Here is a 13,199-nt window from a genome sequence, read left to right as displayed (position 1 = left end):
CACGCCCCCCCCCCCCCCGTTCCAGTGTGAAGAATGAAAAGGTGCTTTAATGGTTTCCTTTCAACTCATCTTGTAATCTGGCTTCCAAAAATGAAGACATTTTTTGCAAAATTGGATTAAAAATGCAAATTAATATTCCCATAATCAAAGTCATGTGACAAAAATATGAATGCTTTGAATTTGTTTAATAGCAGCTGCAGTGCATCTGCATGTCGGCTGTATCCCAGCATGCTCAGGTGAGGGATTCACAGCGGCGTATGTTGAGCTTATGATAAAAACACATGCTATCGGCCCGTCTGACCTGCTTCTGATCAGATCACAAACTCTTCACGTCCGTCTGTGTTTGCTGTAATCTTCTGCGTTCAGCGGCAGATTAAGACGTACAGCAGATATACGTGTGTGTACAGGTTCAATGCCAAATCCTTTCTGCTTTGTTCCTTTGCAAGTTCAGCTAGTGCCTGCTTTTATTCCTAGTAAAACTATTTTGCATGTTTTATTAATAAGAATATTTTATTCTATCATATTTATGCATGTTTCTCCACAAGCGTGTCATGAAGTGACTGAATCAGTGAAGAGACTGAATGGAGGGCGGAGCCGAGGAGATATCAGGGGGAGGGGCTTAATGATTGACAGCTCGTGATGTTTCCGGAGCTGAGTCAGTTCTTAGCGATGATGACCATCTGCACACGATGACCTCCTTTCATCTCACTGCAAACCAATGTGTGGAAATCTGCTTAGTTTTGGATCTTTAGCGTTATTTTACTATCATTGAGATACTATTCAAGTTTTTTTATTTTATTTTTATATTTTCTGTTTTTATTTTAATTTTGGTAACACTTTATTTTAAGGTGTTCTTGTTATATGTGTTACATGTACTTAATATTATAATAACAATAAATGATGCATAATTACATGCAAGTAACCCTAAGCCGAACCCTAACCATATAGTAAGTATAATTAATTAATATTACTCAGTACTTAAATGTATAATTACACTGTAACAAGGACAACTTAAAATATTGTAACCTTAATTTTAGTTAGTTTTAGTAATTTTGCTGTTTTATGTTTTATGCGTTTTTTTAATGTCTTTATAGTTTTTATTAATTTTGATTTCAGTTTTGCAAAATAAATGTAAATAAATGTAAGATTTTTTATTGTTTTATTTTTATTGTATTATTTATCTCATTTTTTGTTTATTTTATTCCAAGTAAAAACATGTTTTGTTCTAGTTTTAGTAAGACATTTAGTTTTTTGCATTTCTGACATTTTTTCTCAGAATTTCAAATCAAACTCAGAATTCTGAGGGAAAAAGTCATAATTGTGGGATATACATTCCGGATTGCAAGAAAAAAATCTGAATTACATCTCAGAATTACAAGTAAAAAATTGTGAAATAAAAATCGCTATTACCATTTTCTTTTTTTTTAAATCTGTGGTGGAAATGGGCTTCCATACTAATAAAAGCTTATCCATAATTTAAGAAATGTACTTATTTTAATTAAAGTTTAAACTAAAGATTTAAGCTTGAAAAGTTTCCAATGAATTTGCATTAATGTTTTCACTTTCAAAATCGAACTACTTGAGCTGACAGTGATGATGTCAATGTCATATTTGCATACTGACTTGTGATTGGTTACTGTCGTCTTTGCTCAGTCGGGGCTTAAAAGATAATTAATATTCAGAAAATATTAGCGAGCTGCTGTGAGCACTAGTGATGCATGGCTTAGCAAACAGCACTAATAAGAGCTCATCCATAATATGCACTATTGAGACGTTATGATGAAGAATTAGGTGGCTGATAACATGCATTAGAGCAACACTCATTTTTCTTTTTCTGACATATATACCTATACATCACTCCCATCTTTTCCTATTACACAGCTCATATCACATATACACACACATACACGCTGACTGTGGGGCTTGTCTTGATTAATCTCAGCTGAAGTGCTGCCTGTTCATTTGTGTGTAAAAGCTCAGAGTCCATGACAGCATCATTTACTGAGGCTCAAAACACCGTGTGTGTGTGTGTGTGTGTGAGTGTGAGTGTGTGTGAGTGTGAGTGAGTGTGAGTGTGTGTGTGTGTGTGTGTGAGTGTGAGTGTGTGTGAGTGTGTGTGAGTGAGAGTGTGAGTGTGTGTGTGTGAGTGTGAGTGTGAGTGAGTGTGAGTGTGTGTGTGTGTGTGTGTGAGTGTGAGTGTGTGTGAGTGTGTGTGAGTGAGAGTGTGAGTGTGTGTGTGTGAGTGTGAGTGTGAGTGAGTGTGAGTGTGTGTGTGTGTGTGTGTGAGTGTGAGTGTGTGTGAGTGTGTGTGAGTGAGAGTGTGAGTGTGTGTGTGTGAGTGTGAGTGTGAGTGAGTGTGAGTGTGTGTGTGTGTGTGTGTGAGTGTGAGTGTGTGTGAGTGTGTGTGAGTGAGAGTGTGAGTGTGTGTGTGTGAGTGTGAGTGTGAGTGAGTGTGAGTGTGTGTGTGTGTGTGTGTGAGTGTGAGTGTGTGTGAGTGTGTGTGAGTGAGAGTGTGAGTGTGTGTGTGTGAGTGTGAGTGTGAGTGAGTGTGAGTGTGTGTGTGTGTGTGTGTGAGTGTGAGTGTGTGTGAGTGTGTGTGAGTGAGAGTGTGAGTGTGTGTGTGTGAGTGTGAGTGTGAGTGTGAGTGAGTGTGTGTGAGTGTGAGTGTGAGTGTGTGTGAGTGAGAGCGAGAGCGAGAGCGAGAGCGTGAGCGTGTGCGTGTGCGTGCGCGTGCGAGTGCGAGTGTGTGTGTGTGTGTGAGTGTGAGTGTGAGTGTGTGTGAGCGAGAGCGAGAGCGTGAGCGTGTGCGTGCGCGTGCGCGTGCGAGTGCGAGTGCGAGTGCGAGTGCGTGTGAGTGTGAGTGTGAGTGAGAGCGTGAGCGTGAGCGTGAGCGTGAGCGTGAGCGTGAGCGTGAGCGTGTGAGTGTGAGTGTGTGTGTGTGTGAGTGTGAGTGTGTGTGTGTGTGTGATCATTCAGCCTCTCAAAGGCCACTGAAACCCTCCCATGATCACACACACACACTGAAGCAGGTTTCTTTTAATGTGGCAGATCACAGAAGCTTCTAAACAAGATCAAAGTCCTTTAAAAATGCTTTATACTCTGTGTGTGTGTGTGTGTGTGTGTGTGTTGAATATTCCATCAGCTCTTCTTCTACACGAGCATCTGATGGACATGCTGACACACTGACCAAAGCTTTGCTCAAAATGCTGAATAATTAAACAATTTCAATAATTGATAATTTGGAAAATAAAATGCATCCTTGTTAACCTGTTTAACATCACACATCAAAATTGACTTTTTAAATTCATGTTCCTGGTCTTTTTGGGACTGATTCATCATTGCACATTATTCTAAAGAAAATAAATAAAGAAATTTGTCTTACAAATATAACACAACTTGCTTTGCCCAGGTTTATTACTGTTAACTAAAATTACAATCAAACTTCATTACTTGACATAAAATAAATATTAACTGAAATAAAAATCAAATTAATTTCAAGTAATTTTATTACTTGAAATAAAATAAATATTAACTGAAATAAAATAAAATATATAAAAACTCAAACTTTATTTATTTTAGCTACTTGCCAAGGCAACATTTCTTATTTTTATTTAGTTTAAATTGAAGTACTAAAATAACTAAAACCAGATAAAAATGACAAATACACTACAAAACAAAATAAATAAATAATAAAATAAACTAAAACTTTATTAATTAAAATTAGAATGAACACTGAAAATATAAAAATTAAATCTAATTCAAAATATAAATGTAATAAGCTATAAGTATACCAATTATACTAAAATAACTCATAAATGTGGCTTTTCATGGTATAATTAACACTTGTCATTAATTGTGTGTTTAGTTTAAATAGCTCTCCACATTTTTCTGCTCAGCAATTCTCTACATTTAATTCAGCTGAATATATAGACTTTATTAAAACTTTGTTTTATAGTTTAACCCTTGGGTCTGCATCTATTTAAGACATTTACATATTTAAATTAACATTCATATTAAAGATTAAAGTTTGATTTCATTTGATTTGCATTAAAATATTCAGCTTTCAAAATCAGCTACTTCCTCTAACAGCGATGATGTCATTGCAATATTTGCATACTGGTTTGTGATTGGTCACTGTCACCTTTGGCTGCTCATTTTTGGCATAAAAGAAAAATGGATCATTTTGACCCATACAATGTATTGTTGGCTGTTGCTACAAATATACTTGTGCTACTTATGACTGCTTTTGTGCTGCAGGGTCACATATGCATTTGCTTGATTTAATAGTCATATTTGCAGTCCACAGCGCACACAGCGTTATGCATGATCTGTTTGAAGCATAAATGAAGTGTGATTATGTTTGTGTTTGTGTTGTTGGCAGGTGATCATCTATCAGGGCGGGCAGGTCTTCAGTTTAGCCAATCACATGAACGGGCGCGTGGGCTTCGTCTCCACCATGCCCAGCACAAGTGCCTCGATCTTCATCAATAACACGCAGCTGTCGGACACGGGGACGTACCAGTGCCTGGTCAACAACCTGCCCGACCGCGGGGGGCGCAATATCGGCGTCATCGGCCTCACTGTGCTGGGTGAGCAGTCACTCACACATATGTGACCCTGGACCAAAAAAACAGTCATAAGGGTCAATTTTTCTAAATTGAGATTTATACATCATCTGAAAGCTGAATAAATAAGCTATTTGTTAGGATAGGACAATATCTGGCTGCGATACAACTATTTGAAAATCTGGAATCTGAGGGTGCAAAAAAATCAAAATATTAAGAAAATCATCTTTAAAGTCCAAGTGAAGTTCTTAGCAATGCATATTACTAATCAAAAATTAAGTTTTGATATATTTACAGTAGGAAATTTACAAAATATCTTCATGGAACATGATCTTTACTTAATATCCTAATGATTTTTGGCATAAAAGAAAAATGCATAATTTTGACCCATACAATGTATTGTTGGCTATTGCTACAAAATATACCCCAGCGACTTAAGACTGGTTTTGTGCTCCAAGGTCACAAATAAACAAACAACAATACAACACACAATAAAAGTACAGCATTAAAAGCAAAAATCACTAAATTATTTTCTATTGCACGCATAAGTGTTTATATTATGTAAACAAAAACTTTTATTTTGGATGCGATTAATCACAATTAATCATTTGACAGCACTAATATTTATTTACTATTATAGATTTAGTTATATTTGGAATCAGCTTTTATTTTTATATTTTTAATTTTTGTTTTAATTTTAGTTTAATAGTTTTTAATAGTCTTATTTTCAGATATAATATGTGAAACAAAACATATTGTATACATAACATTGCAAGCATCATTTTTCTTTTACAAAAGCAAAACTATATAACAAAAGAGAGATAAGGAAATAAAGAAAAAGAGAAAAAAGAGAGAGAGAAACATGCAACTCAGAAATCATCTATTTAGCTGTATTATTCATTAATATAAAATCTAAAATAATGTATGGCATTGCAATTAATTAATTGTTTTTTAAATCTTACTATTTATATTAAATTAATTTTGAATTCAGTTTTAGTGTTATTTAATTATTTATATGTGATTATAATTACTAATGATTATAATTTTATTTATGTTTTGAATTAACTTTTATTTTTAGTTTTCATTTTCATTTTTTTTTTTTGTAATTTTGCATTGTAATTTTTTTTTTTTAAGATATTAGTGTTTAGGTTTGATTTATTTTTAATTTGGTTTTAGTGTTATTTTTATTTGCTATTATAGTTTTTTATTTATATTTTGAATTATCTTTTATATTTTCAGTTTTTATTTCAGTTTAATTTTTAGGAATTTTGTTATGAACTTGTCAGTTTAGTATTAATTACTATTTAGGTTTCATTTATTTATTTATTATTCTGTCAAAGGAATTGCTGATCTCTAGTGATGTCTAATTTTTGTAATAGATCATTTGTTGGTAAAGGGTGAGAGATCTGGCCAATCGAGCCATAGGTTCCCGACCGTTGTTCTATATAGTATGCATGTATGTAATATAAATGCAGTTCAAACATACTGCATCTGCCATGTTGGCATTGTCATGTGACCTTCAAACACTGACATTGTCTCACAGGACCACACTTTTGGCATGAAGTCTAGTGCACAAGCTATTCTGCAGGTTATTAGACCGCTGATGTACATGAAGCTGATCTTCATTGTCTCTGTGCACTGCAGTTCCTCCGTCCATCCCGTCCTGTCGGATTCAGGGTTCGCTGGACGTGGGCAGCGATGTGATGCTGTTGTGTGGTTCGGACGAGGGCATCCCGATGCCCACCTACGCCTGGGAGAAGCTGGAGTCGGTGCCCAAACTGCCCCACAATGCCATGCAAGGTACTAAACCCCTGCCCGTGGGAATGCCGTTTTGCCCCACGTTCTCGGGTAAATGCGCAGCTCTTGACTCCTGCTGTGGCGTGAACTTTGCCCTTCCCGGTCCACCGTGTGTGTGTCTGTGAGGTGACCCGACCCGCTCTCTCCGAACGCCTCGCTTTAGAACACGGCTACAGAATCCATCAGAATCAAAATGCACTCTATTTACAGTACACTTGGCCATTGCAATGTGTTTATAGATTTGAAAGAAGCATCTTCTGCTCACCAAGGCTGCATTTATTTGATTAAAAATACAGTAAAAACTGTAAAATTGTGAAATATTTTTACCATTTAAAAGAACTGTTTTCTATGTGAATATATAGTAAACTGTAATTTATTTCTGTGATCAAAGCTGTATTTTCAGCATCATAACTCCAGTCTTCAGTGTCACATGATCTTCAGAAATCATTCTAATATGCTGATTTGCTGCTCAAGAAACATTTCTGATTATCATCAATGTTGAAAACAGTTGTGCTGCCCAATATTTTTGTGGAAACTGTGATACATTTTATTTTTCAAGATTCAGAGATGAATAGAAAGTCCAAAAGTAACATTACCAATGTCTTTATTGTCACTTTTGATCAATTTAATGCATCCTTAATTAATAAAAAAGTTTCCACAAAAATACGAAGCATTGATAATAATCAGAAATGTTTCTTGAGCAGCAAATCAGCATATTAGAATGATTTCTGAAGGATTTCTGGAGTAATGATCACAGGAATTAATTGCGTTTTAATACATATTCACATAGAAAACAGATGTTTTAAATAGTAGTAATATTTCACAGTTGTACTGTTTTTACTGTATTTCTGGGGCGTTTGTCAAGACCCTTGACAAACTGTTGGAAGCACAAACAACAACCTTTTTTATTATTTCTGATAAAGAAGTTGAATGTCTGTGGACGGTAACGGTACAGTAGCCTTATTCTAAAGACGGCTGTTATATTTTTATGCTTAATAAATCAATCTGCTTTGGCCTCAAAAAGCTTTCACAGCTGTGAGAGACATTTTTACTTTCTCAAACAGGATTCAGTTGTGGTGCAAAACTGCGATCATACTGCCATCTAGAGGCCATTAGTTTAACTGCAAAATCACTCTGTACTCTTCCAGAACTAAATGTTTTTATTCAATAATTTTTCTAGTATTATAGTAAATTTCTAGTAAATAATTTTTAATATAGAGTATGTGTTATGTTATTGAGTGTGATTTCATCCACAATCCTACAAAGTACAGTAGTCTTTATTTTAATAAGCCAAGAACATGTCAGGTCATGTAAACTTTGTTTCTTAATGGGTTGAAATGACTTAAGCACAGTCTGTTCAATATGTAATTTTCTCAGCTTATTTAATGTTCTGATTGTCATCTGTTGATATTTTCACATCAGGAAACTTTCTTACATTGTCAGTTTCTTGATCCCTGTTACCTGTTATCATATTACTGTCATTGAGATGTTGTGTGTTGTTTTGTGTTGCTCAGATCAGATGCAGGGTACGGTCACACTGAGGAACATCAGCACTAGCACATCTGGACTGTATCAGTGCACGGCATCAAACGCCATCGGAAAGAGCACCTGTGTCCTCAACCTGCAGGTCGTGGCACGTAAGTCTGGAGCCACTGATGCTCATTCATTTGATTTTTTCCACAGATTCTGTTTTATTATTTCACATATTCTGTTTTTTCATTTTAATGTGAATTTTTAATTGGTTTAATCACATTTTAATAATCAAAAAGCATGTCTAATCAATTGAATTCATGCAAATTTTGCAATTGAATAGTTTATTACAATTTTTACAATTACTCAGTAATTACCCAACTATTAAACTTAAATTTGCATGGATTTTTTTTTTTTTTTGGTTAATTTGTATATGTTATTTTTATTTATTTCATCATATACTGTATATATATATATACTGTATATATATATATGATTCAATATAAATGTATTATCAAAAGCTATAGTAATCAAATAAAGGCATAAAACAAATGAACTTAATGACTTTTTAAAATGTAATCAAATAAAAATGTAATAATTGTTTGGCAAACAAATTGCTGCATAAAAGAGGTTTACCATTAAAATTAAAACATGGAAGAAAAATTGTGATATTACTTTGAAAATAAACTTTTAATAATTCTATTATTATTATTATTTTATTTTTTATTAATATTACTTTGAGAAGTGTATTCTACTGTATAATAGTAATATATTTCTGTCACAGTTTCTTTAAGTTAAACTGAACTTTCTGTGTGTATTTGACAATAATATTTTGTGGTTTATTATTCACAGACATATCGCAATTAAATTAAATTTAAGCGATCAAAAAGCATGTCTGAAATCATATTTCTAGGGCCCTATGATATTTTTTGTGCAGCCCTACTTTTGATGTGTTCCTCCAAAATCAGCCAAATTCTAACATTCCACATCATACTGTGAATATCATTTTAATGACTGGATTCCGTGATTCCATCCGTGGAATTTTGTGGAAATCATAGCGCCCTACATACAGTGATTTAAGGAGATCACACAGCGATCATCGTGTTGAAATGTGTGGTTTTGCACAGTCTCTTTAAACATGATTAGAGACACATGAGATCTCAGCCGTCTCTCTGTCTGTGATGTGTGACAGCGCAGCCTCAGAGCATCGGTCTGATCGCAGGAACCATCACCACTGGCATTCTGGCGCTCATCATCTGCTCTTTACTGGTGCTCGTCACGCTCTTCTACTGGAGAAACAAGAACAAATACGAGGAGGAGGAGATTCCCAACGAGATCAGGTGACTCTTCAACAAGACCAGCATCAGCAGAATCAAATGATTCATTCATTCAGTGACTCATAAGAACCATTCGCTCTATGAAAGGTTGATATGTAGAAATATTTTTAAGCAGAATTCGACGATTGTATATTCCCAGACATTTCCCATGACCTTAACAGGCCTGGAAAAACACATTTTAAAATTCTAATTATATGCTGAATTTATTGAGCTTTATGTGAATATAAATTAGCAACACAGGGAGGACAATTTAATATTTTATTTCAGTTATTTTGCCAAGGCAACACTTATAATTTTTTCAAGTTTAATATTTTATTTTATCTCAGATGCATTTCAACTGATAACAATAACAATAAGAACATTTACTGAACGAGTGTGACACTGAGTGTGACTGATTCATTGATTCAGTGACTCGAAAGAATGATTTACTCCATGGAAGGTCAATATTAGCGTCCACACTAACGGGTGATAAACCAGGTATAAAAATGTAAGTTGTAAAAACATTGTGGGAACATTGAAATGTCCAGTTTTTTTGTGATTATAACATTATTTAAAGGTTACACAAACATTTCTTACAACGTTCTACTAACTTCCTATTCACCCAAAATATAACGTTACTTGAACATTCATTTTTAATATTCTAAGGATGATAAAATGTCCAGGTTTTTGGTTGCAATTAGAATGTTATTGAAAGGTGACTAAAATGTTTTTAAACATTCTACTAATTTAATTTTTACCCAAAATATAATGCTATTTGAATGTTTATTTTTAATCTTTAAACTTTAAACAGGTTTCCTTGTTGTGATTAGAATGTTGTAATGGTTAAAAAAAATGTTTTTAGAATGTTCATCAGATACGAATAAGCTCATAAGAACGTTCCAAGAATGTTGACCTCGGAATGTTTTCTCAGCGTTATAACATTCATAAAGTAAAAATAATATCATGAGGACATTACAAGAATAATATTCCAAGAATGTTTCCTCTCAACAATATGAGAACATATATCAAATATTAATAATATAATGAGAAAGTTCCATAAACATTCATTTAAAACGTTTTGTTAACATTTAAAAAACGTTGTTGTGAATGTTGCTCTGCTAGCTTTTATTTTGCAGAAATATTTTACAGCAGAACATACTTTTCTACTCTTCCCAGAAATTTCCCATGACCCCCATTTTAAAGAGTATGGAAATGTAATATCTTTGCTGAATTGAAATCTTCCCATCCCACCTCATACAGGGAGGACGATCTCCCTCCGAAGAGATCCTCATCGGTCAAAGCGTTCCAAGCGGACGCCTCGTCTTCAGAGAACGACACGCTGACGTCCACCAACACCTACAACAGCCGCTACTGGCACAACCCCAAACCCAACTATGACACCAACTCCTACACGCGCTACAACGGCGACACGCGGCAGACCTTCAGCAGCGGAAACACGCCGTACGCTAACGGCAGCCACACCCAGCCGCCGCCCAAGACTCTGGTGGTCACCACAAACTCCACCCCCTCTCCGCCCGTCATGGCCCGCAGTAACGGCTCTCTGAGCCTCCGCCCGCCGGCCGCTGCGACGCCAGCCGTGACGCTCGGACAGCAGCACACGCACACACACTCGTACGCCGTGAGCCAAGCCACGCTGGAGCGCATGGGTGCCGTCCCCGTCATGGTGCCGGCGCAGAGCAGAGCCGGTTCACTCGTCTGACGCCACAAAACTCTTTTATAACTGAGTTCAGCTGATGCCAACTAAAACTGCTCCATTAACGTCCTGCGTTGTTTTTCATATTGCCTGTTTGCTTGTTACTTTCTTCATTTTTTAAGTCGAAAAAACTGGCTTCGCTGCAAGGGCCCCAAAATCACGTATTTCTCAACCCCTTCACCTCTTCCAGAGAAGATATCTGAATGTGCATGATGCTTCGTTTGATTCGAATACAGCTTACTGCTTTCTAACACTGGAATCAAAGAGTTACAGTAGTGGCCAAAATGATTAGAACACTAGTATTTTCAGCAGCTAAAAATGGTTTTAAGTCAGTTGTTTCTATCTTTTGCTGTAGTGTGTCAGTAGGAAATATCAGTTTACATTTCCAAACATTCATTTTGCCATTAATTGTAATAATCCAGTGAGATGTTTGTGCTCCACACAGAGATCTGATCTGATCAGCATCAGTCTGTCTGAGATTACATGAAGAAACAGAACAAACTGAGACAGATTAAGGCTATGTTCACACTTGGCCTCTTTTTTTTTTTTTCTTTAAGCTGCCAGCGTCTGTTTTACATTATAATCCTATGGAGTAAACCGTGCTTTCAAAAAAGTCCTGAGCGCTTTTTAAAAACACCACTGCCGGCGTGTTTTTCTGCAGCTCAGAGCGTCTTTTCAAGTTGAAAAAAGTTCAACTTTTCTGAAAAAAACGCCCTACGTCAAGCGCCTTTTTGACAGCTGACCAATGACAAGCGAGTAGCAAATTGTTTCCATAACAACAAAAACAACAAGAAAAAATGGAGAAGATAGCCGGTAGAAAGATCGTACTACCGTATTGACCCGAATATAAGACGATGTTTTTTTATTGGAAATACATCTGAAAAAACGCGGTCGTCTTATATTCAGGGTCTAGACTTTGACATGTCAATAATACACCCACAACAATAGGTGGCGCCGAATACGCATAAAACGAGTGTGCCATGAAATACGTAATGTAATGCGTGTTGTAAAGATCGCGAGTAAAAACAAAAGAAAAAGAAAAGCTTACAGCTGCATGAGTCGTGACTGATGGGGCCAAACTCCCTTTGTGATTTTAAAACGTAAGACGGTACCCAGATTTGAAGACTACAGTAAGATTTCACTTCTACTGTTAATTAGATTTTGGTAGGCTACTATTAGATGGATAGCCTAAATGTCCTAATTCAGATGGGCTACCTGTTGTTTTTTTTGTTTTTTAATGGTATATCAAAAAGTGTATATTTTTTAAATGTGATTGTTGGTACATTTTACCAGTTTTTACCATACTTTCAAAACAAAAATTAAAATAGGAAAAATATGCAATATGAAAATAATTGAAGACAAAATGTGTTTTACTGAGAAAAAACAAGATTTGGTTTTTAAAAAGCCTTTTTCCAAAAGGTACATCTGGGAAAAGGGGGGTCGTCTTATATTCGGGCCAGTACGGTAGTTTCAGAGCACAAGGAGATGTATGATATGAGCACAAAACTCTGTCTAGTCTAAAATATGCTGCAAACGGTGCATCATCCAACCTGAGCTCCTGGACTTAATTATTGTAAGCACCATACTGTTTCCTTCCCCATATAATGTCGCGCACCCACAAACGCCGTTGTGAACCAGCATTCTCTTCCCTGTTAACTTCAAAAGCCAATGCAAGAGCCAAATTTCTCGACATTTCTGCACCACATACTATGCTAACGTTTCTGTTGCAGCTGTTGTTATAGCAACAAAAGACGCCCTCGGGCATCTTTTTTGAAGCTGCCAGCGTCTGTTTTACATTATAATCCTATGGAGTTAACCGTGTTTTCAAAAAAGTCCCGAATGCTTTTTAAAACGCCACCGCCGGCGTTAAAATATGCCACAAACCGTGCATCATTCAACCGGAGCTCCTGGACTAAATTGTTGTAAGCACCATACTGTTTCCTTCCCCGTATAATGTCGTGCTCCCACAAACATCGTTGTGAACTGACATTCACCTCCCCGTTAACTTCAAAAGGCAACGCAAGAGCCAACTTTTTACTCTTTCTCGACATTTCTGCAGCATATAGCGCTAGGCTACTGTTGCAGCTGTTGTTATAGCAACAAAAGACGCCCTCGGCTGCTATTTGTAACCAAGATGCTACCAGCTTTTTATTTTACTAAAAAAGCGCCCTTGTCAACTTTTTCTTGTCAAAAAAGACGCCAAATGTGAACACGCCCTAAATCCAGAAGAACTGCGGAGAGCAACGTCTCCAAGACGCTTCGAGAAACCTTCCTGCAAAGCTACAGTACTGTTAAAAGTTTTAGGCACTTGTGTAAAAATGCTGTAAAATGTTGTAA

At 36.1% G+C, this 13,199-nt stretch overlaps 1 protein-coding gene across 1 annotated transcript in view; it reads left to right on the top strand.

Annotated features, from left to right (window-relative positions):
- Positions 1 to 11,182, top strand: part of igsf11 (immunoglobulin superfamily member 11) — a 128,508-nt gene extending 117,326 nt beyond the window's left edge. The window contains exons 3-7 of the mRNA XM_016491214.1: positions 4,382 to 4,589; positions 6,210 to 6,365; positions 7,877 to 7,999; positions 9,025 to 9,172; positions 10,409 to 11,182. Coding sequence (XP_016346700.1) covers positions 4,382 to 4,589; positions 6,210 to 6,365; positions 7,877 to 7,999; positions 9,025 to 9,172; positions 10,409 to 10,868 — 1,095 coding nt within the window. The 3' untranslated portion in view covers positions 10,869 to 11,182. The remainder of the gene's footprint in view (positions 1 to 4,381; positions 4,590 to 6,209; positions 6,366 to 7,876; positions 8,000 to 9,024; positions 9,173 to 10,408) is intronic.
- Positions 11,183 to 13,199: the final 2,017 nt, after the last annotated feature.

The sequence above is a fragment of the Sinocyclocheilus anshuiensis genome, unplaced genomic scaffold (assembly GCF_001515605.1).
Source record: "Sinocyclocheilus anshuiensis isolate Anshui unplaced genomic scaffold, SAMN03320099.WGS_v1.1 scaffold402, whole genome shotgun sequence".
In the NCBI taxonomy this organism is placed as follows: domain Eukaryota; kingdom Metazoa; phylum Chordata; class Actinopteri; order Cypriniformes; family Cyprinidae; genus Sinocyclocheilus; species Sinocyclocheilus anshuiensis.
Note: the sequence above shows the minus strand (reverse complement) of the source record. Positions and strands in the feature narration are given on the sequence as shown.